The sequence below is a fragment of the Notothenia rossii genome, assembly GCF_949606895.1.
Source record: "Notothenia rossii genome assembly, chromosome: 4".
Taxonomy (NCBI): Eukaryota; Metazoa; Chordata; class Actinopteri; order Perciformes; family Nototheniidae; genus Notothenia; species Notothenia rossii.
In genome coordinates this window covers 17,990,159-18,016,597 of record NC_136902.1, presented here as the reverse complement: position 1 = coordinate 18,016,597, position 26,439 = coordinate 17,990,159, and the positions used below count along the sequence as shown (strand labels likewise).

Below are 26,439 nucleotides of genomic sequence, written 5' to 3'. Positions count from 1 at the left end.
ACATGGGCCGAGTAGTCACAACTGGCTCCCTGTCACTTCTTAATTGATTTTTAAACTGACTAATGAGCAGTGTTGCAGACAGTGAGTGGATAAGCTCAATATCTTTTCTGTCTTTAACTGGTCCGTCTTCCCTCCTCTCAAGGTGCAAGAAATGGGACGTTCCCATCGAGAAGATCTACAACAAAACCCAGAGAGAGAAGTTTGCGTGGGCGCTTGACATGGCTGAGAAAGACTATGAGTTTTAAACATGCTTGATGTTTTTACCTTATTTTAACATGCCTTTGATTGTAGAGATGGTTTGTAATTGATGTCAAATGACTCCACTGTGTGGTTACTGCAGGGCTGTGAAGGAGGAGGCTTTGTTGTAGCTGCTACCACCGTTTAATAATTGTGCTGTATATATATGGATTTGTTTGTGAATATAGGAAAATAACTTCACAACCATTTGACCAAGCCAAATAGCACATACAAATTACAGTAGTGTGTATGTAGCTGCAGATATCTGCCCATAATAAAACCCCTATGAACACATTAGTATTATCTTTTGTCAGACATGACTGCACTGAAATTTGTAAGCCATCGGAAATATTGAGACATTCTATATTCTCATAGAATAATGAAATAATAAATGTTTGTATGGGAGATTGTGAGGGACAACATGAAAGACAGTAGGATGAATTTCAATTTATGTAATCGTGTGAAAGATTGGTACAATAAAAGGAGATACTGATGACAGCGTGAAGAATAGAAACCCTAGCACTATGATAATATAATTATTAGCACACAGAATGTCATCTTACTTTCCATTTAATTTAATTTAGCTGTTTATTTCAGGGATGTACATATGTTTTGTCCTTTTTCAGTAACTATGATTCAGTGTTTTTTAAAACGTACGCTGTATGCATTGTCCAAAAGAAGCTCTTCATTGCCTATATGCAACTTGTGTGTGTCTGTTTCCACAGTTTTACAATGGTGACATTCCTCTTGGTTACTTGAAACAGCTGTAGTACAGGATCATGTCTTTTGTACTAGAGCTAAAAGAGACAGAGACGCTTTTCTAAAGAGGTATGTGGATTTTGCCAAAATAAATCACAGCTTGTCTATCAGTGTCCTCGTTAATTTCCAAATGTGAATGGATATAACAACTTTTCTCATTAATATTTCTTGGTATTTGATCATTTATCATACAGCGATTGGTTGGATGCTTATTCTGTTTGGGCTTTGTAGTTTTCAGAATAAAACATCAACCTTGTATTTTTTGTCCTTGTGTTGTCCTTTATACATTTAAATGGATTGAAACAGAAAAATGTTTCGTGAGTGTACAAAGGGAAACCGAGAGAAACATAATCCCATTAAAGATCTAATCAATAGTGATTAGTCAAGTCAGGGGTCATAGTCCAATTCACAATGACGTGTCTCACAATGTATTTCTCGATTAAATTGAAAAAAATGTAATCCCCTAAATGAATGTAATAACTTAAAGAACGAAACCAATGACTGGCTGGTATTGGTGGTACTGCTGTTGCATTAAATTACAGTATTTGCTACAAAGCTACCTGTTAAATTTACATATTGTGATGTTAGGTTGAGGAGTGAGTTTATTATGAAGTACAGTATCAGCAGTATCAGAAGGTATGCTTCTTTAAGAGGCCGACAACAGGCTCTCCTACTGAAGGCATGAGATGCGTCAAGCCAACGGATGACACGCAAGATTACCGGAAGTAAGCTAATTGTATGAAATTAAAAGATCCAAATTAAAAGCACATAATTAACACCAGCAAGAAAAATTGAAAATATCAAAAGTTAACATACTTCTTGGAAAGGGGTCAAAAAGGGGCTTTCCAAATATACTGATGTAAAAAGTACAATTTGCATCTTTGTAATGAAGTGGAGTATAAGTATTTGGTAGCAGAAAATTGAAATACTCAACTTGTCTCAAACGCCAGACTTAAATGACCCAAGCCAAAAATAAATGATATACCATATACTGATAGCAAGAGTCGTAATACTGTTTTTGTTAGTCAAAGTGTACTCAAGTACAGTACTTTAATACCATTTTGAGATACTTGTACTGCATTTGAGTATTTAAATATTTTTGCTACTTTTTACCCCACAACAAATCAGAAGTATATCTGGGAAGTGTATCAGAAGCTACTTTGCTACTTTGTACTTCTACCCCACATCAAATCAGAAGTGTATCTTTATTCCACTGCAGTTATTTTATACCTTTAGTTACTTTGCAGATTTGGACGAATAAAGTGAAGTATAAACAACAATTGAATAAGACTTGGAGTAACACAAGCCACCCTGCAGTATACAAAGTATTTAAAAATAGCTGCACCTTTACGAGCTTTGATAAAACAAATTAATGCATCAATAATTATACTCAAAACATTTCATATTATACTCAAATGGGCCAATCTGCATAGTGAGTAATTTTACTTTTGGTACTTAAGTTAAAATTGTATGCCAATACGTTAGAACTTTTACTTGAGTAACATTTTGAATGCAGTACTATGACTTTTAAAAGAGTATTCCTAGAGTTTGGTACTTTTAATTAAGTACAATATCTGAGTACTTATTCTTCTTTTAGATAAGACAAGATATGATGCATGAATCAGAATCTGCAAAGGGTTCATTTTTCTCCTTCCAACAGCAACAGTAGGCTAAACAAGTTCCTCGATACGACTGTTATTGTGAAAATCCACAGCGGATGCCTGGTTTCTGACTTTGGCCAGGTTGGTTGGCTGGTTGGGGGGGGGAAGGGCCTGAAGAGCTGGATCTGAGAGCAGACAAACTTGCGTATTCTCTCCACGGTCCTCGCTGTCTGCCTGCCTCTCTCTATGGACGGCTGGAGGGCACAAGAGGAAACGGGGATTGTTGTCGTCGGGACCGCAGCGCTTTTCCAGGGCCCAGCTATGATTTAATCTTGGAAAACTGGGGTGTGTGGGGGGAAAAGGAGAATAACGACGGGAGCGTGAGAGGAGATGTGCGGTCGGGCCGAGATTGCGGCGGTAGGTACAGCACAGCAGCCGACGTGTTGTTTTCTAGTTTAGCTGAAAAGAGAGAGGGGGAACATTTCAGAATAGCTACTGCTACCTGCTCCCCTTTTTTCAGGTTTAAAAACCCCACTCTGATAATTCCTTGTGGCCCTGCGAAATGCTAGCTCACACCGGCCCCATTTCCACGCTGTGAAAATAGCCTTCTTATTATCCCACTCTCAGCTGCCATTCGCCTACAGCTTTATTCCCAGTAACGTGAAGCTGCTTAAATCCAAAAGGAAACTTTATTTTCCTTGTGGGACGGACGGGAGCAGGTTACAGGCCTGTTGGTGTTAGAAATCAGTCTAAATTCGATTAAACCTCCCGCTGCTAATGTAGGATTAAAGGTGCAATCATGGGAGAGAAAGTTAAATCATCTTAAATCAACACGTTTTCTCCTTTCTCGCGTGATGTTTTAATGTTGCATCTCATGTATTGACATCACTGTTAATGATAGATCAGTTTCTTTTGAGATTTAATACTGTACTTAGTGTTGAGTAACCTTATGCATAACCCACCCTAAAATCAATACCATCCTATATGTTATGAAATGTTATCGGCCTACTTTACTCACAGTTTTATTTCGTTTTAAAAGAAAATGATTACATAGCTTGAGGAGATGCTTTCTATATGCTTATTTATTTACCAAATGATGTTCTTATTTTCTCTGGGTTTTTCAGTTTGATCCCAATTATGACAACCTGAAATCCGTTCATATTCATGTAAACAAACAATGTGAAACTTTCATTCAAAAATTAGATTAAAACCTTTATTTATGTAATGTCGAACTATTTTATAGTATTACAGTATTTTAATGGTCATCTTTTTGTCAGAAATGCCTTGAATGATCTCTCACAATATAGGCTATTTGCGTTGAATATGATTTTATGAACGAACATGTTTCAGGCTTAATGCCTCTAATTGCCAACTGTACATATCTTTCAAAATATGCGTAGAAGAAAAACAATATTTGTAGAAAATATGTTTTTAGAGGAAGATTAAATGTATTTAAAATGTCTAATAATCAGTTTTCTCTCATAGACTGTTGACAACTTGTCTGCAAGTGCATAAACAAGTGCTGCATATGTATGGTGAAGTTTCCAGTATTATTTCAAACGGGCCCCCCTGACGGGCCATACTGCCGTATAATGTGTGTGTGAATTACTGAGAGGTCCCTTGTGAATTGTTGTTTCATGCTCCCGCCCCCCTCCGCTTCTTCTGCTGTAGGTATCCCTAGGCCTGGACTGAGCAGATTGTTCTAAAAGGAAACGGACAACAAACGGGGGAAGTGAACATGGCGGGGACCTCAGGCTTCTTTTCAAACGGACCCGTCCCGTGGATGGACAACGACACAGAGATGAACAACCTGTACCGAGACCTGGAGCTCGGGACAGTACTGACACTGTTTTATTCTAAGAAGTCCCAGCGGCCAGAGAGGCGGACATTTCAAGTCAAGCTGGAGACCAGGACTATTATCTGGACTCGTGGCACGGACAAAATAGAGGGAGAGGGTGAGTAGTGTGCAGACACAAACATACACACAAACAGGTAGTCATGCTCCAGACTGCTGTTTATAAATGAGAAGGTATTCATGCCTTAACTGGTTGGTTTACATACACTCAGGAATATGGAAAGTACACAGTGTTGTGAGCTTGTTTGAATGGCACACAAAATACCTGGTTAGTGCTGGCGACATGATGGGGAATGATGTTACATAGAACAAAAGGACTTGGTGAAACTAAATATCACTCTCTGACTTAATGCATTAATAATTGCGACCACAAGTTATTTACATGCTGTAAAATTTGAAGAAATGGGAATTGTTAATGTGGAAAGGAAAAGGTAAACAAGTCATTCACACCGCCTCACAACAACACCATTGTTTATTATTAAAACAGGAAAGATTATATTACAATATTACTCTGATTAGCTCCTGAAAGTATTCCATTCCAATTAAAAGCATAGGATTATAAAATATATTGACAGCACAGCTGTGAATCTTGGCAGACATGAGAGGAAATGCCGCTGTTGTCCAGCAGTGGATAAATCACATATCTGGTAGAAATGCAGGGTCGACTACAGGAAGAAAGTACAAATCCTGCAACTCTTTTTTTTACATTAACATTAATATACTGTAGTTTACCAGGAATCTGAAATTCAGGTTCATCTTCAACCAAACAGCCCGTCATACTGAGGACACGCAGGCCTTCAGTGAGTTGTTAAGTCGTCTGTCTCTCGGTAGCAGGATGCCTTGTGCACAGCTGCACTCTGCTCCGGATGCAGCAAAAAGAGCATAAAAAACGTTTTCTTTTTTCACACAGCGGTATGATGTTCTCTGCTCACACATGAGCTCATAGCTGCAATTTGATACTACTGGAGAGGTGAAATTGGCCCATGCGGCTCATTAATGTACATAAATAGAATATGAAGGGTTTTACTGGAAGTGTGTGATCATTGGAGAACATGTTGGCCCGCTGTACTTACCCCTTATCGATGGCAGTGTGAGAGTGATGTACATTAGCTGTGGAAACGGCTCTCTAGTTCGTTTCCAAATACAACATTCTGAGAAGCTTTTTGTTTTTTAATCAAAGTGGATTTTCCATGTTGTCCCACGCAGATTTATTTATTTGTTGAGATGTTTTCTGCTTGTTTTTTGCTCATATGTTGGCCTATCTTACTCAACTTGTGTATATATTGTGACACAATAAGATGTGTGTCTGGCTTGACAGAGCAGGATGTGGTCTTGCAGAATAACTGGTGATAACAAACGTGTTAGGAGTGTTTGCATGTTATAAAACACAAAGGCTGGATACTTAACACGACCAAACTCCACATAATGCCGCACGTGAGTGTTTGTTTGTTTTGATGCTGGCAAGACTGTAGTTAAACATCACACAGGTCTATTGTACATTCACTGAATTCCCAGAGGACCATAGCAAACTTCTGTTTTCCAGTGTATGTTACTGATAATAAAGTAAAACACACATGACTCAGAATCATGTTTGAATGGTGACACATGTTTTTGCTGTTTCATCCTCCTGACAGTAAACAGACACATACTTTACTTCATTCATTCATTCAATTCAATAATAAATAATAGTGCAAGAAGTCTATATACATGTAAATAGAATATGATATGTACAAGAACAGAATATGAAATTAAATAATGTATATTAAGACAAAATTAAATGTGGTTTATTGCGGCGATAACTATTTATATAAATAGGTAGATTGTAAAACAATCTTTTCTGGGATTTTTTTTATGAATGAGCTTCCACTTGTGTTTTTACACTCTCAAGCTATAATTAACTTTGCTGCTCTGGTAGTGATACCTCCCGTCTTGTTCCGTGGAGCCCACCACAGCGTCAGATCCTCTTATGTTTACAAATAGTTTTCATGTCAAACAAAGACTGCAGGAGCTGATTCCACTGCCTAGCACTATTTTTTATTTATTTATTTGACAGGGACAGTGCACATTGATTGACATTTCTGTGAATGCGCCAGAGTTAGCCAACAGGCTATTTTTGATCTGTAGTCCCTGGACAGATGTTGAAAGTCAACACTGCTTAAGTTTAACGCCACAAAGTCGCTATCCGATGAATAACTCTGTTTGTATTTGGCCATGATGCAGAGGGATGGACGATATAGTATCTGTGATTATTAGGAGCACTCAAAATAAGTCAATTGAGGAAAAATGGTGGTGATCATTTTTTAACCTCGTCACATGACATGAGTGACTTAAAAAGCCTTCTAGCTTGATATTACGGTAGGGAAGTGAAAAATATAGCGTGATTTATTTTGAAAAAAATTAAGAAATGATCAAGGCAGAAAGAACAGACGCACTGTTGATATTGTTTTTACGATTTGTTCAATCAAAATAGTTGTTTTCACTAAAAGAGATATGTGTCCTGCTTAAAAAGTATTTGGTTCCCAGCTAACTGTAAGGTAAAGTCAGTCCAGTATGTTTTGTGCCATTGGAAGACCTTTTTAAAGCTTATTTTGATGATCCATGAGATGGTAAACATAACATGAAATTCTCTTATTGTCCAAGGTCTAATGAGCTGTACTGGTATTTTGATGATCAACATAGCTTTACATAAATGAAGAATTTTGCCTTAAGTACATTTAGCTATATAACAGTAAATCCAAAATATCTTCTCGGCGTAAAGCTATATTCTTCTTCTGTGAGGTGATTTTTCTTCTGTAAAATGTCCCACTTAGTTTGTATCTCGTTCGTAGTTCTTTAAAAAACACATCTAAGATATCCATATCAAGATTTTTTTGTGTTTTTTTTTTCTTTTCTTTAATATCGCCCTTAATAAAATAAGTCAGGCTGAGCACATCATATATGTTACAAGAATATAAAATGACAAATACCCTGATATATTATGCAAACAATCTTAAACAGGACAAGGAGAACGTTGTTTATATGGTATACAATACGTTAACAGTTCTTCGTGAATGTGCGTGACAAGAACCTGAATTGTGTTGAGCACCTTTTTATAATGTTACAGAAACATGTCGTTGATGAGTATGGGTCTGAATGTGGCTCTGTGTTCACATTTCAACAACATTTCTCTGGAAAAGCAGTGAATAAGAACTCAGTCTGTATTTCCAAGTCACACTCAGAGCTCTGTTAGACCCCGACTCACACCGAGTGTCCCCTGCAGAACGAACCCAACAAACAACTCGCACAGCTAAATTACAGACAACAGATTTCCCCCACAGCTTTGAGTCATGCTACATCTCCTGTAAAACAGATCTGCTAATGTCGCAGTAGCATATCCTCTCTCATATAACTGTAATAGTTGATCATTCTGAAGATGAATGGCTTTATATTACGAGACTATTAGTCGATCAATTGATTTGGTGATCATTGGCTAAACGTTAATTAGAACTTCTCAGTTGTATTGACTGTTTATCTTTGTTTCATATTGTTGTAAACCCTAATCGGTGGACTGTGACACCGGGATTAAAACTTTTACCCCAGTGTTTTACAATCTATATACTTAATGATTGATTGAGACAATAGTCTGCAGATTCGCCAATTAAATACCTCTTTGCTCCCTGCTCACTATATAGATACATATTCTAAGGTAACAGTTTCAAGTGATTTTACAGTAAACGGAACAATTGTATTCCAGTTCTGTGAATAGTTATTTATAACGTTGGCATTTCACAATAATAGATATTAAATGTTGTCAGCTTTTTCCTGGACATTTCTTTAATAATTAACATTGTAATGAATTAATTTACCTTCTTGTAATATTGTCAATGTGGGTTGAATTCCCGGCTCACATCTGTCATTTCTGAGGCTATCATCTAAGCTGCTCTTTCCATACCTCCCACGAAAGTCCGATGTCATTTCCAAATGACACACTTGGCTGGCAGCCCAGGTTTTTGTGATAAATATATTGACTAATTAGTTAGATATTAGCCTGCAGGCATCAGAATGTACTTTTAAAATGGTTTATATCTGTAGGAAAACATTGATGTAAAGATCAGATTGTGACTGGAGAACATGAGTGGTTCCACAGCTGACGTGCTCCATTTGAAATGTGTTGGAAGGGGAACACAATCCATGTTTTTTTGGCAGGGGGGGAAATCCTCTGTCTAACTTTTACCGACATGATTTCAAAGGAGCTGATATGGATCAGCTGACGTGTGAACACACACTGAAACATTTTGCGCTGGGTTGCACAGGCGATGAAAATTGCAATACAAATGTCTTTATCAGCTTTAGTCTAATGTTAAAAAAATATACAGTAAAGCTTTTTATATATTCTGTGTTTAAACATTTAAAGTAGCTATGGCTGTAACAAATGATTATTTTCATTATTGGTTAACCTGTTTATCTATTTTCTACAATTAAATTAATTGTAAGACTAAAATCTAAATTGTGTGAAACTAACACGATAAGCATTAAAATAAGTGAAAAATATTAGTAAATAAGTTAACTTTTTTTAGGCAATAAGAACATTGTGGTCTGCATTTGCATTCATCAAAGTCCCTTAAAATGCTCACATTTAGGAAACTGGAATTTGGAAAGGTTTTGACATTTTTCCCTGATTTAAAGACTCAAATAAAGAATACCAAAACAGTAAAAATAAATGAACATGACCAACGGTTAAGCCAGAGTTTCCGCTAGAATTTTTTTTGCTGGTCAACATGTCCGTTAAAGTTGAAATATTCCGGACAAAATGAGAAAAGTTCCGGTCAAAGATCTTCCTTGTTATTTATTGAGCTTTAAAACAAATTGATATGATTCGATATTAAAGAAACTAATTATAGTATATTAACTACATTATTCAAAAGTGTACAGTAACTTATAATAACACGGATAAACGGAGCGCTCTCTCTCTCTCTCTCTCTCCTGACAGCCTGTCAGTATCAGAGAGACAGCAAGCGCATTTCGTGGCATCTGCGGGCAGTGGCAAGTACTTCCGGCATCTGCCACAGAGGCCGCTACTCCGTGGTATCTGTGGCAAGTATATGCCACAGATGTGGTATCTGTGGCAAGTATATGCCACAGCCACAACTTGCCGTGGCAAGTATATGCCACAACCATGCCACAACTTGCCGTGGCAAGTATATGCCACAACTTATATATGCCACAACTTGCCGTGGCATGTAGGCTATATGCCACAACTTGCCGTGGCAAGTAAATGCCACAAGTTAAGAGTTAAGAGAAGGTTTACGGTAGCTGCCACTCGCCTTCCGTGGCAAATGCTGATATTTAAACCCGTATTTATCGCGTAAAATGTCGCTGTTTTAGCATGACTTTATCGGACTGATCTGTACACAAGACTGATGATCTGTTACTGATGGTCCGATCATATTTTTCAAAAAGATTAAACATATGTTCTATAGATTTTAATTGGAGAACGTGGTTTGTTAAAATAAATAAACGTGCTATTTTTATGATAATAGTCGGTACTCGAGTTGAGGGGGGATGGCATCCCCCCTGAAATAAAAACGGTTAAAATCATCCCCCTTCTAAAACGCATGGCGGGACCAATACGATTTTCATTGCCATAAGCAATAGCTGTGCACATGATGTATCCTTTCACCCTTGATGGATTTCCATCATACATAATACACATAAGGATTATCTTATGTTAATGTTGGTATAGGCTACTTGACAGTAAGTGTGCTTCTATTGTTTGTTTTATATATAAATATATACATTCACTTGAAAAGACTGTAATTTCCTATTGTTACTGTTTTACTTTATGACAACTAGTGGTCATTTTCTGTGTTTTTGTTATGTCAGTGTTCATTTACTGAGTTTGTGATTTGTGACTTATTAATAAGGAAAACATCATCCTTAAAATTATTTTTTTTAATGTATTTTTAAATGTTCTAAATTTGAAAAAAATAGATAAAAATAAACTAAAGTTAAAATCTTGTTTTTCATGCCCCAAGAGCAATAAAAACACTTGGTAAAAAAAATCCTGAGTGAGGCTTTCATAATTCATGGATGAAAGGGTTAAGAAAGAGAAATATATGTTTCTATTGGTTTTAGTGAGATGGTTTATTGTAGTGTATTCTTACATATTCAGTAGGCTATATTGTTTATTCTTTAGATACTCTGTAGATAAATATCTACTAATAATGTATAAATTATTTCCTCTTTCTTTTTATTATTATTATTTGCTGTAACGCAAAGATTTCAACATTTTAGATAAATAAATTAAATACAACGTATCATATCAAAATCTGTTTATGTTAATTAGCAACACAATGATTTGATATTTGCATGCATGACATATAACCTTTTTACTGATGCACACAAAAAGTTTTAACAAGGGTGTAATTATATTACATTGTAACCCTCTTGCCTCAACATATTAAATCAACTTTATACGGTTAAATGAGGATTGCTTGGAGTATCATGCTTAAGAGAACATTCTTCATGTTAATTGTTCACCACTTTCAAAACGCAATAAAAGGATGGATAAAAAAGCATGCATTGTGTCTTGATTTTGAATATACTGTCATGATTGTCTTAACGGAATAACATGGTTTGTTTGGATTCACCGATATCAATATCTAATAAGAATAATCTGAAGCATTTAAATAAAAATGTTCAACCAGAATTAAAATATGAAACAACAAAACAGATACAATGACATTAATCTGTTTATTAACAACGCAAATAATACAAATTAAGTACATATGCCTGGATTTAAAATAACACATTTATACATGTGTACAATCAAATATAACTGTCCTTTGCCTCATTTATAAAATATAAATCTTAGCATCTCACTAGCAGTGGCAACTGCAATCATTTACAGCTGCCCTAAGTCTGTAGCCAAGTCTAATAACACCATTGTACACGTTGCTGTGTCAATACAGATATTTATTTTTAATTATTTGTCTTTACTAGTAACAATACACCTGGTTATCGTAGCAAGCAGTGGAAACTCCCCTCAAGAAGCGACAATTGCCAAGGGCTTGCGTTGCAACGCTCACTTGCCAATATTTATTTTTTTATTACAATATAGGCCTATGTTTAGCATACTATCATAGATATAGCACGTTTGTTTATTTTAGCAAACCACGTAGGCTATTCCAAGTAAAATTGAATATAAATGATGATTTATTATCTTTTTGAAAAATAGAGATCGCACATCAGTCCTGTGTACAGATCAGTCCGATAAAGTCATGCCTAAACAGCGACATTTTACACGATAAATACGAGTTTAAATATCAGCATTTGCCACGGAAGGCGAGTGGCAGCTACCGTAAAACTTCTCTTAACTCTGGCATCTTGTGGCAACTCCCGTTCAGCATGCGCAAATGCCACGGCAAGTTGTGGCATATGCTTGCCACGGCAAGTTGTGGCATCTGTGGCATTTACTTGCCACGGCAAGTTGTGGCATATACTTGCCACGGCAAGTTGTGGCATATGCTTGCCACGGCAAGTTGTGGCATCTGTGGCATTTACTTGCCACGGCAAGTTGTGGCATATACTTGCCACGGCAAGTTGTGGCATATAGCCTACTTGCCACGGCAAGTTGTGGCTGTGGCATATACTTGCCACAGATGCCACAGAGTAAGTTCCTCTGTGGGAGATGCCACAAATGCCAAGGCACATGCCACGGCGATGTAGTGGCAACACTCATTGTGTTCTAGTATGATAAATAAAATAACATTGTACCTTGAAAATCTATGCATTCGTTCATTTGACACGTTGGTGGTTTTAGGTAGGCTATACAGCGACCCCTTGTGGTTCTAGTGTGAAGTAAAAGTAGAAGTAGCCAACCTAAATGTTGGAATACTCTGTTACAAGTAAAAGTCATGCATTAAAATGTTACTCAAGTAAAAGCGCAAAATGATCAGCATAACAATATACTTAAAGTGCATATTACATGTTTTCATTATAATGATTGATCATGAAAGTGTTCTCAAAGCTGGTAAAGGTGCAGCTAGTTTTAATGACTTTGTATACTGTAGTAGGGTATCTTGTGAATTTACTCCAGGAGTAACTATAAAGTCTGATTTAAGACTTGATTATATGTATCATCATTAATCAGAATCTGTAGTAAGTAACTAAAGGTAGCGTATTAAATAAATGTAGGGGAGTAGGCTACAATTACACAATTTACCTCTGAGTTGTAGTGGGGTAAGTAGCCTACTACGTAACATACCATTTACATACTCAACTAAAGTACAACTAGGCTATTTCTAAATCACAAGTACAGTACTTGAGTATACAAGTTAGCCTATTTCCCACCTCTGGTCAACAATGTTAGATCTTTATGTCAACTTACTAATAATATATCTTGAGTATTATCATAAAAATAGCACGTTTTATTTATTTTAACAAACCACGTTCTCCAAGTAAAATCTGAACATATGTTTAATCTTTTTAAAAAATATGATCGGACCATCAGTAACAGATCATCAGTCTTGTGTACAGATCAGTCCGATAAAGTCATGCCAAAACAGCGACATTTTACGCGATAAATACGGGTTTAAATATCAGCATTTGCCACGGAAGGTGGGTGGCAGCTATGGTAAACCTTCTCTTAACTCTTAACTTGTGGCATTTACTTGCCACGGCAAGTTGTGGCATATACTTGTCACGGCAAGTTGTGGCATATATAAGTTGTGGCATATACTGGCATGGTTGTGGCATTTACTTGCCACGGCAAGTTGTGGCTGTGGCATATACTTGCCACAGATACCACATCTGTGGCATATACTTGCCACAGATACCACGGAGTAGCGGCCTCTGTGGCAGATGCCGGAAGTACTTGCCACTGCCTGCAGATGCCACGAAATGAGCCAGGCCCTACTGCAGTATCATGCAGCTCGCGGATCCAGTAATCAGTGACCCGACAGTAAAACTAAACATAATCTATGACTAGTTTAGGTAGTTTGAGAGGTAATTAAAATAGCTACGTGTGATATTCTAACCTGAAGGGTGTTTTGTCCGCTCACCGCTGCATGTGATCATGCAGAGCTGCGTGTCGACTCGTCAGCAGCAGCTGATCTCTCTCTCCCGTCAGATTAGACTTCGCGTTTATGTCCATATCGATCAGATCTAGCTAGTTCTAGATTATGATAGGACTACCTGCTCATCAAGACACCTAAACAATAAGCGTTGCTATGCAACCGGGTGAGGCCGCAAAGTATAGCGCAGCATTATGCATTTGTTTACATGCCCACCGGAACCCCAAGGCATTACCAACAGATCAACGCACAATCAACCAATACAGGACATCTCTTTCTCCACATTAAATGTTAGACATTAGAATAGACTATTCTTGTCTGTCACATACTCTTCTTGTCTGTCACATAAGTGGCGCAACTGATGCGGTATTGTGCTAAAGTGAAATTATTTTGACGGGACATTTTGACCGGAGAGATTTAGATTTGCCGGTCTTCAGCATATTTTACCGGTCAAAGCTCAAGATAATTTATTGTACTCTTTTGTATGTCTGTATATGTTTAGACATTTAACATGTGAAAAGCTCCCAAGTAATAAATCGGAAAATCAGCTATTGAATAGCCAGTAATATCTGACAATGTAAGATAAAACCCAGCCCTGGCAAGGAGTGATATAAAAAGTGTGAAAGACAGGATGGAGTAAGGAGGAAGTGTGTTGCAGGATACCTCCTCTCATCTCCTTTGGTAAGGATACACCTCTGGCTATCTCTTTATTTCCTGCATCTGTCTGAGGCTGCCTCCAAATATTTTGACTCAAATGTCAAAGTGTTGTCTAACACCTGAACCTGTCGGCAACACTCGTCTGGCAGGTGAAGTCAGTTTGACATGATAAACGATTGGAGGATTAGAAACTTTGCAAAGTTATGTGTATTTTATTTCCTTTCTAATGCTTGAGAAAATAACACGCACATGATCACCTACACACGAGCACAGATGTGGTGTGTAGGCGACAAAAGCACAGGATGTGTGGTTCTGGGGCAGGAAGAGGAGCAGGAGTGAGTGTGTGTGTGTGTGTGTGTGTGTGTGTTCCGTGCTGTAGGTCTTAAACTGTTTTATAATACATGGCTGATAAAACCCGTTGAGCTACTTCATAGCCTACGCTCTTGTGAAGTTTGAGTGCATATTTCTGCCGTCAAGACAGGCAACTGAAACGGGTTCTTTTTTCACCTGCATAATTTCTAAAGATAAACCATAACAACAACGTCTTGGACTATGCAGTGCTTCTTTATCCCCTGTAAAGGAAATATACTGTATAGAGTATAGTTTTGAAGGAAGCGTTGTTAAGTTGCAAAGCACTTTTATATGCCTTGTCAAGTGCCCTTTGCACTATAAAATATTTAAAGCATTGCAAGCACTCTTAGTCGCACATACCCAGATACAAAATGTTTGAGATGTGTTTGATCTCTATTGTAGATACCTGACCAGGCTGTTAAAAATGTTTCATCTCTTGTTTTTCGCATTAGTAATCTGTGGTTTTGGTTGATTTCACTTGTGAATTGCACACTGGGGTTTAGTTAGGGTCAATAGCTTCATCCTCTTGATTTGAAAACCATATCAACAATGTCTCTCGACTGAAGGTCTTTACTGGAAGTCTACCTTAATGTGGTTTATGTCGTAACTTCAGCTTTTCATGTGGTCGGTGGTCCTTTAGATACTCAATCTCGCCGTGTGTCTGTATGCTGTTACTGTTCGAGGCAAATCAAAATCACTTGTTATTAAATTATTTAACAGTGTGCTGATTGAAGCAATTTAGTATTATTAGTTATGGACTTTATTTATGTTTTTGTGAAGATATGATCAAAGGGTTCCATTGCCAATTTCTGCCATCCAAATGAATAATTCCCGATTGTGACAAATCATAACAAATCAGTTATTTAGGGTTCTGTTTTACACATAGGAACAGTTTCATCGGGTCTAACAGTTCAGCGTATTGAACATCATTTTCATTATTTACATTTTACAATGAAGCCTATTAAAATCAAAGGTTTCGAAGGTTTTATTCTTTTAAACACAGCTACAGTGTAGTCATGCAATGAAAATCTTGGGTCACAGGTTCCGAATATTCCCATTATTGTGATTTTAACCATAATTTCATGACGGGAAAGTTCTGTCTTTTTCCAACTGTTTCTTTCTGTGTGTGTCTGCCTCTCTAGTTGACATTCGAGAGATCAAGGAGATCCGTCCTGGACAGAAGTCCCGGGACTTTGAGCGTTATGTGGAGGACTCTGCGACGCGGCTGGAGCAGGCTCACTGCTTCGTCATCCTGTACGGCACCGAGTTCCGCCTTAAGTCCCTCAGCCTGGCAGGTAAGCACAGCAAAGGCTTACGTACTTTCAGTTACCCTTTCCATCCTATTCATGAACACTTCCGCTAATATGGTCCTGAGCCACAAACTGCCCATATTTTACAGGTTGTATGATTTAATGTGTTTTGTTTCTGGACCTGTTTTTTGTTATGGTGAGACTTGTGTTTATGACTAAATACATCCTTAATGTTGCTTTTAATGAACAATAAAGTCAAATCAAATTATATTGTAACAGTAAATCACAACCCTTCCTCAAAGGGCTTCACAATTTGCACAGTGTGAGAGCTCCAAGGATTAGTGGCAAAAAAAAAAAAAATCTGCAAAAACTTTGATAATCACTTAATCTTTTCAGTCTTTTTTTTATGCAAAATGCCCCAAATTCTCGTGTTCCAGCTTATCAAATTACTATTTTATTTTTCGTATACAGCATTAAATTAAATTGTAAATGTTTTAGTATGCCAGTCAGACAAACAAGTGTGTTGAAGACTTCACTTTAGCCCTTTGTAATAGCATTTAGCCTTTCATAGACAGGTAATAAGGAAAAGTATCACCTGATTCATTAATGATGATCTGTAGTTGCAGCCTGGAACAAAAGCACAGTCTTCCACTTTAAAACCTCTGGTTAGGATCATTGATTCAGAAAAGAAAAAACCTTCCCATTAAGATATGTTAATGGTAACCAAAAGAGAAGTAAAGAAAGTATTTCTAAGTCAAGTGTTGATTCTTCCTCAGCAACGTCAGATGAGGAGATGACCATGTGGGTGAAGGGCTTAAACTGGCTTGTGGCCGACACACTGAAATCTCCAACACCACTCCAGATCGAGAGGTAACCAAAACACATCACATCTCAAGCTGTGACCACCATGAGATAATTTAATGTCCTTTTTGTGTTCAATGCATTAAACCTCTTAATTCTCTTTTATGTTTAGATGGTTACGTAAGCAGTTCTACGCCGTTGATCGCAACAGAGAAGACAGGTAAGCAAATTCAATTTAGAAGATTTAACCTCAAGAGATAATCAGATCAGCCTCACAGGAAATGGACGTAATTTGTTTGCTGCACCAGTTGTGTGTCCTTTTCCTAGTTTAACATCTTGAGCAGGCAGACTATCTGCGCCGGGCTGGTAGGTGTCTAAGAGAGAGTTTTGTTGAGGTGTAGTGAAATAACTAACCCCTCAGCCGCACACCAGCACCTCTTCCTGCAGCAGGAAACAGACTGCAGAGGATGGAGATGTACAGCAATGTTTGTCTGTTACATCCCTGGTGAAAGAGCAAGCCTTTGTTACGCTGTAGGGCTATTGTCTCCTCTAGCCAAAAATTCCAGGCTGTGTAGTAAAAAATCAAGCCGGCAAGATTTTACAAAGCACGAACAGTGTGTGTTTGCAGGGTTTCCGCTTGTAGTAGATTTAAAAAAAACAAAAAACAAAAAAAAACGACTTCACCAAAACCAGGTCTTTTAGAAGTCTTATTCTACGTGCGTATTAATGTTTGTGTTGGATTTCTCAACAAAACCTGTTAATTGATGTGATGTGATGTGTTTAGGATATCCTGTAAGGATCTAAAGAGCATGCTGAGCCAGGTCAACTACAGGGTGCCCAACATGAGGTTCCTCCGAGAGAAACTTCCGGTAACCTCCTTCTGCTTATCACAATCCACCTTCCCACTCCATCTCCCTACCCACTTCCCCCTTCAATTATGATGTTAGAGATTTATGATTTGTCGTTAACAGTCTTTCTGCCCGCCCTCTCATTTCTCTGCCTGTCTTTTTAGGACTCTGAGTTGAGAAATGGAGACGTGTCCTTCAGCCAGTTCGCTCAGCTCTACCGCAGCCTCATGTTTGATGCTCAGAAAAACGTAAGTGCATTTTATGTTTCCACGGATAGTTCTGTCCCAGCACTCTCACCCCCCCCCATCTGATGCCCTGCCAAGGCACCCTTCCTCCCCCCCCCCCACTCCCCCACTCCATCTGTCTCTTCTCAAATGGCTGCGAGATCAATATGGACCAGTTGAAAAACCCCCCAAACCCCTCTGGTGGAGGCCATTAGGACACACTCACATGGATGAGAAGGCTGGCTGGCTGGCTGGGGTCGGATTAAATGGATGACCTCAGTTCCCCCCCCCCCCCCCCTCCGTGACTAACAACCCAGCCCCCCTAACGGATATCGATGCCAATCTACATGACTAAAACTGAAATTTCCTTTTTTTCGCCCCGTTCTTTCAGATGGAGATCCCGTTTATGCAGAGGTAGATCAAAACTAAACACACACAGTTAATCTCTATGTTGTCACACACACATCTGTACTGATGCAAACCATTGCTTTCTCTGCCAGGTTCATTGACAGACCAGAACAGAAGATCTCCCTCGAAGACTTTCAGGGCTTCCTCCTGGAGTCTCAAAAGGTAATATCTCTGGGTCCTTTTGAGATTCCACCACAGATTGTTTTTATTTGCTTGCTCCAATACGTGTGTTTTGTATGTGAATCCAGGAAATGTGGGCAGCAGACAACAGCAAAGTTCAGGAGTTCATGTTCGGCTACCTGAAAGACCCCCTGAGAGAAGTGGAGCAGCCTTATTTCCACCAAGATGAGGTAAACACGCATCACAGCTTCTCCCACTTTCTGTTCCCTCTGTTTCTCACTCTTGCTTACTAATGGAAAACATTTTTGAGTTTCCGATGCCCCCCTGTGTTATTGCCGTGGGTGGGGGGGGGATGCTCATAAATTGACATGGATAGTCATGATCTCGGCCTTAAGCACCGCCTCCCACACAGACACAGAAAAGGTTATTGACTGCGGCGCCGCATGAGAGCTCTGCTGAAAGCGAGGGGATGCTTTTTGTGGTCACCATAAAGCTATGATTGAGTAAAGAGAAGAGGAAGCTGCTGCCAGCCAGCCTGCATGAGTTGGTACTATCTTAGCCAGGGGTTATGTTCTATTAGATCGAGATATAGATATGGGTCATATTAAGAATAACACATAAAGCAGACTATTATTTAATGTGGTCCACTTAAGGAAGCCGGGTAAAGTAAAAAACATCTGCTGCTCTTTTTTGTCTTGATAAGATGGCAAATGTCCCAACATATTTGACTTCAAATCCAAATGGTCAGAACTGTATGTGTAAACTTATGTATGAAACAACTTATAACTCGTCACAAAGCCAAATATTTAGAAAAGGTGTGGTGCAGACACACGCTCAGTTATCTGCATCGTCCAAAGCTGGATCACACATATTGAAATTATACAGAGCTAGTCTTCAGAGTGAAATCTGGAGTTTGCTCTCCAAGCACATTTTGTGAAAGTCTGAAGAAAGTTAGCATTGGGCTTTTGCAGACTTAATAAATTGTGAATTTGGACAACCTTAGTTCATTGCAGAAGTCCTGTAAACACATCGCTTGAGCCTGCTTGTTTGTTAGAGTCCACACATTGGAATATGCCTAATTCTCACTGCTCTCCTCTCTCCTGTATAGCTCCTGACATACCTGTTCTCCAAAGAGAACAACATCTGGGATTCCTCCCTGGACCAAGTGTGTCCTGACAATATGAACAACCCCCTGTCCCAATACTGGATCTCCTCTTCACACAACACGTAAGGATAGAGCTTTCATGCATACATTTCATTATGTCGAGTTCAAAATGTTGTAATTACGCCTTCCAATACTGTAGTCTGGCATCAGCTCTGAGAACCTCTTACCAAAGAGGGCTTGAAACTGTCGTCATACTTCAGAAAAAAAGTGTATTATTCAACAATCATGTCCAACAATGACACCCAGGTGTTTATTTAGCAGGAAAATGTATTTTCCCTCCAATTGAAAAGTGTGTGAAAGGCAGTTCAAATGATGACCTTCTGTACGAGGAGCGAAACAATACTCATTGGAGCAGCGGAATGAAAACTTCCCATGAACCTTTGATTACGTTTGAATTGACCGACTGAATGAGTCAGAAGTGTTTACTCCAGTCAACAAAGAAAGAGAGCCTTTTTGATAAAGCTGTATCAATGTGTTTGTGCCACCACTATAGAAAGTGTGTGTGTTTCTGGCCTTTTTAAAAGACTGGCTCAATGCGAGTGTGTTTTTTGTTTGCAAACATTGACGTAAGATGATTATTTTTAGCTACCTGACGGGAGACCAGTTTTCCAGTGAGTCGTCCCTGGAGGCGTACGCTCGCTGTCTGAGAATGGGCTGCCGCTGTATTGAACGTACGTAAACACGACATCCACATGCTAGACTTTGTGTACAGTAAATCATTGCACTTGACGTTCAACCTCACAATTAACTGTCTTACCCGCTTCTTACCCCTGACAGTTGTACCTTTATGCAGCTGCCACACCCTTACCCACACACACATTTGCTGTTACCTAACCCTGTTTTAGATGGCGTTTAAACAAAACCCTTGTCAAGCAGGTTTCTATGAATACGCCTGGCTTATAGTTTGTTAAAGGGTCGCATTACCTCATAGAAAAGTAAACAAACCTGTGAGTCCGAGTGTAAATCTCTTATAACTACCTGACAGAATACAAATCATCTGCATTTTTACATACTTACTTTTTGTATCAAAGCAGGTGTATAATAAGCGTGTTTATTTTCAGTGGACTGCTGGGATGGTCCAGATGGAATGCCAGTCATCTACCACGGACACACCCTCACAACAAAAATCAAGTTTTGTGATGTCTTGACCACCATCAAAGAGCATGCCTTCGTCACATCCGAGTGAGTCTCCTTGAGCAGAATTCTTTCCGTTTCTTTTTAAAAGCTGTCAGGCGAGAGATCATGATCAAATGAGAGATGACAGAGATTAGGAAATGGCACACACTCTAAATCTAAATCAGAAGCATCTGTGTGGCTGCGCTGACATCATTTCAGTGTGTTTGTTGTGAGAAAAAAAATAAGAAAATCACACCTTAACAAAGATAGTTATTAGTTGGAACTCATTTATTCTGATCTTCGGTCATCCTGCAGATATCCCATCATCTTGTCCATCGAGGACCACTGTAGTATCGTGCAGCAGAGGAATATGGCCACCCAATTTAGGAAAGTGTTTGGGGACATGCTGCTGACCAAGGCGGTGGACATCGCTGCAGACGGCCTGCCATCACCCAACCAGCTCAAGAGGAAGATCCTCATCAAGGTCAGGGGACACCTCCAATTATACAAAATCATTTGATCTTTTTTGCCTGTATTTTATTTATTTATTTATTTGTTTTTCAATGTATTAATTTTTTTGTTTTAATTTTTACATTTTTAAATAAAAATTGTTATTTATAATCGGAAGAATCAGAAACAGGTTTATTACCAGGTAGGTTGACACGTACGAGGAATTTGACTTGGTGTCTTGGTGCATACATAAAAGTAAAACAAAAATAAAAAAACACAGAACTATTTTAAGAACACAATAATAACATTAAAAAAAAAGTATAAATGGAGGCTTTTTTATTTGTTTATTTATTTCAACAGGGCCAGTGCACATTAATCAACATTTCTGTAAATGTGCCAGAGTTAGCCAAGAGGCTATTTTTCATCTGTGGTCCCTGGACAGATTTAGTAAATCACCCTAAAGACACATTTCTAAAAAGTAATTCAATCAAATAAAACCATGCAACATGCAGTACTGGGAATGTTAATAAAATCAAAATAAAACGGAACATAAAACAAAACTAATAAAAGAAAAAGAACATGTTAAAACCCAGCAGTGTAGACATACAGTGGGTTGTAAGGTGCAGAAGAGTGTGTCAGTGTCGGCAGAGCTGATCCCTGACTAACCATGTTTTGAATTGGGATTTAAATCAACTGAATGTAGTCTGGTCTCTGATTGTAGCTGGGATTGACTTCCATTGCTGAGCAGCTTTAACAGAAAATGAACACTGACTGAAATAACTTTTCCTGAGTGGATATACAGTATTCTGGTAGTGTAATCTTTCTGATTGCATGTCCTTTTCTTCTTCTCTCTCTCCTCTTCTCGTGCTGCAGCATAAGAAGCTTGCAGAAGGCAGTGCCTACGAGGAGGTTTCTACCTCCACTCCATACTCTGAGAACGATATCAGCAACTCAATCAAGAATGGCATCCTGTACCTCGAAGACCCCATTAATCATGTGAGCATGTTTATTATTCTCTGCTGAGTTTCAGCACGAATGCAATGCTTGAAATATGATGCACTGAAGCTGTTATACCAAGCCTGTGTCGTGTCATAATACCTAAGTGTTTAGATTTGAGCTATATTAAAGCACTGACACATCATCATCTTGTTTTAAGAACCAGGCCTTTACTTCATAAATGTATTTTCTTGTTAGATTAGATTCTTTGTAAGAGTGCAGCTTCCTGTGTATTTTGGCCTCTTCTCAGTGCAACACATGGGTCTTATGAATATTTAATCTAACCGTCGATCCCCTCTCTCCCCTAGGAGTGGTACCCTCATTTCTTTGTCCTGACCAGCAGTAAGATCTACTACTCCGAGGAGACCTCCAGTAACCAGGGCAACGATGATGAGGAGGAGCACAGAGAGGTTAGTAGGCCGGATCTGCTGCTGATACACATGGAGATGAGAATCACTTGTGTGGTTACTAGGGTTGCTTTGGGGCGGAAAGTTTCCATGGGAGGTTAAGCTGGGGAATTTTGGAAATATTCGATGCAAAATTAAACAAAAAAACATGACATTTCAACAGATTTTTTTTAAAACATTTTTTTTTTAAGTAGAACAGAACAAGTTTTAATTATTTTATTGAACAATTATTTGTTTCATTGAAGAATGAAAACAGGAATGTTGAGTTAAATGTTAATCATCCACCCCAACCCCACTCATTAAAAAATTAACAAAAATGCACCTCCCATCCAAAGATCCCCACAAAGTCCCATTCAAAATGTTAAATGGAAAGAGCCCTTCTCCCTCCAAAAAGTCCCATTGAACATGCAAATCTTCCTTCAAGCAATCCTCTGCATTTTGGCTAAAGCCTTTCAGTCAACGGGCTTTTCCTGGGCTTCATCAACATCCAAATCTGAGTCTTCCTCTTCAGTGTCACTGAGAACAAACTGAAGGGCAACCATGACAACCATGCTTCTTCGCTGCTTTTGTGGAGGTTGTTACAGCGCCACGTACAGGCTCCTGCATATGTACTGCAGCAGCTTCTCCAGCGGTTGGAGCTAAGCGGACCTGTCTCGTGTGGACAGACACTATCCGGTGAACATTGCGTGTGGACGGAAGCTTTTTTGCGATTGCGTTAATCCTATGCGTTTTGCCCTATGCTTCCTCGTGGGCCTAAGGGTTGCCCGAATGCCAACCAGTTTTTCCACTCTCACATTTGTGAGCCTGTTGCGAAACTTTGTGTGATCTCAATAGCCATGTGCTATGGCATGGATATTCAAGTGTACTTAAATGGCATCTGTTTGTTTTAGTCAAGATTATGCTAAAATATACTTTCCCCAACTATGTTTAAGTTCCCTATAAAGAGCCAACCTTCAATTTGGAAAATTCCCAGTTTATTCCCATAACTTCCCGTTAATTCCCGTGGAAAGTTTCCATCTTTGAAAATTCCCGGAATTTTGCAACCCTAGTGGTTACCAACAGGATTTGCAACAGGACCTGTGGACAGACATTGCACTTAATTTACATGATGCTCTAGGAGTGCTTTATTTAAAGAGGATGAGGACAGTTTGAATAAATATATATTTTAAAAACCTGTACCAGGATCAGCAAGGAGGCAATTTTAGGCTGGTGCAGCTAAATAAGGCGGACACATGCAGTTCAAATTAATTCCTACTGTGGTGGAAAGAGACAAAGTAGATTTACTCAAGCATTGTACCTCAGTACTTTTTTGACAAATTTGTGCTTGACTTGAGTATTTCAATTTCATGCTATTTTATACTTCTACTCCACTACATTTTCTATATTTATTTAACACTCGCAGTTAAAAATGACTTTGTTCATATAAAAACACAGGATGTGCTGATATGGTATAATGCAGCACTGTACTACTAATCTACACAGTATCCAAGTATGTCCATTTGGTCCACATTGACAAACTACAATACGAAAATACTCTTGCATGTATAAAAACAGTTTAATATAATAACCATAATAAGAAAATACTGTGAAAATACCCATTCTGCGTAACGTATTAAAGTAAGTTAAGTATTAAGTTATGTATTTTTAGACCGTAGTATTTGTAATTTTTACCAACACTGAGCTCACATCAGTTGACCAACTTCTTCCTCTCTAATCCTCCAGCCGTCCAACGGTATGGACCAGCATGTGACGGAGAAGTGGTTCCACGGGAAGCTGGGCGCCGGGCGGGACGGGCGGCAGATCGCCGAGAGGTTACTGTCCGAGTACTGCCTGGAGACCGGAGCGCCCGATGGCTCCTTCCTGGTCCGAGAGAGCGAGACCTTCGTGGGAGACTACACACTGTCTTTCTGGTACGTCAACCATGATACTACCATCAGACTTATTTGTTAAGTCTTCTATGTGTTTGTTTCAGAGTTGAAAGATATTTATTTGACATTAATAAACTGAATTGAAAATATAAATTAATCGCATAGATAGGAAATGGTCATTGAATGCTGTTTACTGTACTATAATGGGATATTTCTGCAAGTGTCTTAAACTACTAGACAAATGGTTTATATTTTGTTGAGCTTCATTCGCTACATTATTTCACCTTTCTAACAAGTTGCAAACAAACCAAAGCAACAGCATGTCTCATTTGGTCGCCTATAATGGTGTCGTAGTCCCTTTGCGAATGTTGTGAGGCCCCTAGTGGTGGGAAATTACACATTTGTGGGTTTTACTGTAGAATTATATTTATTTGAACCATTTTTGATATTTACAAAGAGAATTTCATTTGTATTTGTCATCGACAACACAAGATTATATCAAAGTAACATTTATTTTTCATGATCATTTCATTAATTGGATTATTGCCAGTTGCCATTGTTGCCCTTATCTTTGGCTTCTGTATATGTTAGTGGGATACTCTCTGGTGTGTTCTGTGGGGTTGAGCACTGCAGTGCAAATAACAGTGACACAGTGGCAGATCAATCAGTGCCACTCCGTCATTGATTGAATGGGGTTGTGATCATTCACCTTCTCTCTGCTGTTATGCAAAGCGGAGTTAACGTCAAAGCTAATCAATCGGCATGTATGTGATTCACCACAATGTACGGGAACAATGCTCACACGCAGAGGGCATTATGTTCAAGGCTAACAAAGGGGGTGTTTTTCATTAACTTGTCTGTCATAACTGTTACTTATAAAAGAATCACAATTTTCAATTTTTTTCGTTTTACCAATCTTTGCACCAGGCGTTCGGGGCGGGTTCAGCACTGTCGTATCCACTCTCGTCAGGAGGCAGGCAGCCCCAAGTTCTACCTGACTGACAACCTGGTGTTCGACACGCTCTTCGCCCTCATCAACCACTACCAGCAGGTGGCGCTGCGCTGCAACGAGTTTGAGATGAAGCTGACAGAGCCGGTGCCTCAGACCAATGCTCACGAGAGCAAAGAGTGAGTCTCATCAAGAAACAAATATTCTCTACAAGGCTACAACAATGCCTGACAGCTGTTACTGCTATATCCGCATTATTATTTGATTTATTCATTTGTATGTTTTAAATCATGTTATTTGTATTGACTCTTTTACTTGGAGTTGATTCACATTGTAGACTGGTAGCTGTGAACGTACACGAGGTGTGAAGTGAAACATCTGTAACCATTTGCCGCCTGTCTGTGTTTTGTTGTCCAGATGGTACCATGCCAACCTCTCCAGGAGCCACGCAGAAAACATGCTCATGAGGGTCCCACGTGACGGGGCTTTCCTTGTGAGGAAGAGGGCGGAGGCTAACTCGTTTGCCATTTCCTTCAGGTAACTTTTAATATCCTATTCCTTTGAAAGGTGTGACAATTCCTTTGTTCAATACAAGGTTGACTGAAGAGAAAGGCAATATGTTTTATTAATATAGCGCCTTTCTAAACAATGTTATAAAGTGCTTCTCATCAAGAGCAAGAAAGAAAATAGCAAATAAATATAAATCACACAGAGATAAAAGCTTTTTTCAGAAAGAGATTTTAAAGCCGTTATTAATGAAGCAACCTCTGAGAAGGTTAGAAATGATAATAAAATAATCTTGTTTTTTCAAACTTCTGATAATCCTGGCAGCAGCATTTTGAAGGAGATGTATGGAAGCCTGGGTAATACATGTGTGAAGACCACTGCAGTAATCAACAAGAGCCAAAATAAATCCTAGAACATCATTTATTCACAGTTAAGTTTCGAAGCCAGATCGAAGACATAATGTCTGTTTCCTTCACAGGGCCGAGGGAAAGATAAAGCACTGCAGGGTGCAGCAGGAGGGTCAGACCGTGGTGCTGGGCACCTCAGAGTTCGACAGCCTGGTAGATCTCATCAGCTACTATGAGAAGCACCCTCTGTACCGCAAAATGAAACTGCGCTATCCCATCAATGAGGACACACTGGAGAAGATAGGCACTGCTGTGAGTACCGCCACACAATCAGAGGCTCACTGGTTAGAAATGCACAAAATGTTGTCTGTGTAAAGTAATATACAATCTTAAAAACAACAAATGTCTCTCTGTAGTTTGCCCTCTGTTGTAAAACCTCCTGCAGCCTAGTGAGAGGGCTTATTGAAACA

The 26,439-nt window shown here is 38.8% G+C and overlaps 2 protein-coding genes across 4 annotated transcripts in view; both read left to right on the top strand.

The window, feature by feature from the left end:
• top1b (DNA topoisomerase Ib) overlaps window positions 1-1,252 on the top strand; it is a 15,885-nt gene extending 14,633 nt beyond the window's left edge. The window contains exon 18 of the mRNA XM_079673595.1: window positions 68-1,252. Within this exon, the coding sequence (XP_079529721.1) occupies window positions 68-245 (178 nt within the window). The 3' untranslated portion in view covers window positions 246-1,252. The remainder of the gene's footprint in view (window positions 1-67) is intronic.
• A 1,500-nt stretch (window positions 1,253-2,752) lies between these two features.
• Window positions 2,753-26,439, top strand: part of plcg1 (phospholipase C, gamma 1) — a 35,159-nt gene continuing 11,472 nt past the window's right edge. For 2 of the 3 annotated variants that reach the window (XM_079677186.1, XM_079677188.1), the window contains exons 1-20: window positions 2,753-3,014; window positions 4,269-4,552; window positions 15,656-15,808; window positions 16,540-16,633; window positions 16,737-16,784; window positions 17,349-17,433; window positions 17,577-17,660; window positions 18,028-18,050; window positions 18,137-18,206; window positions 18,293-18,394; window positions 19,273-19,391; window positions 19,915-20,000; window positions 20,391-20,511; window positions 20,761-20,929; window positions 21,769-21,891; window positions 22,200-22,301; window positions 24,021-24,208; window positions 25,094-25,294; window positions 25,533-25,652; window positions 26,101-26,281. In XM_079677186.1, coding sequence (XP_079533312.1) covers window positions 4,336-4,552; window positions 15,656-15,808; window positions 16,540-16,633; window positions 16,737-16,784; window positions 17,349-17,433; window positions 17,577-17,660; window positions 18,028-18,050; window positions 18,137-18,206; window positions 18,293-18,394; window positions 19,273-19,391; window positions 19,915-20,000; window positions 20,391-20,511; window positions 20,761-20,929; window positions 21,769-21,891; window positions 22,200-22,301; window positions 24,021-24,208; window positions 25,094-25,294; window positions 25,533-25,652; window positions 26,101-26,281 — 2,286 coding nt within the window. In that variant the 5' untranslated portion in view covers window positions 2,753-3,014; window positions 4,269-4,335. Of the gene's footprint in view, window positions 3,019-4,268; window positions 4,553-15,655; window positions 15,809-16,539; window positions 16,634-16,736; window positions 16,785-17,348; window positions 17,434-17,576; window positions 17,661-18,027; window positions 18,051-18,136; window positions 18,207-18,292; window positions 18,395-19,272; window positions 19,392-19,914; window positions 20,001-20,390; window positions 20,512-20,760; window positions 20,930-21,768; window positions 21,892-22,199; window positions 22,302-24,020; window positions 24,209-25,093; window positions 25,295-25,532; window positions 25,653-26,100; window positions 26,282-26,439 lie in introns of all 3 variants that reach the window. The other variant, XM_079677187.1, reaches the window with a different exon arrangement.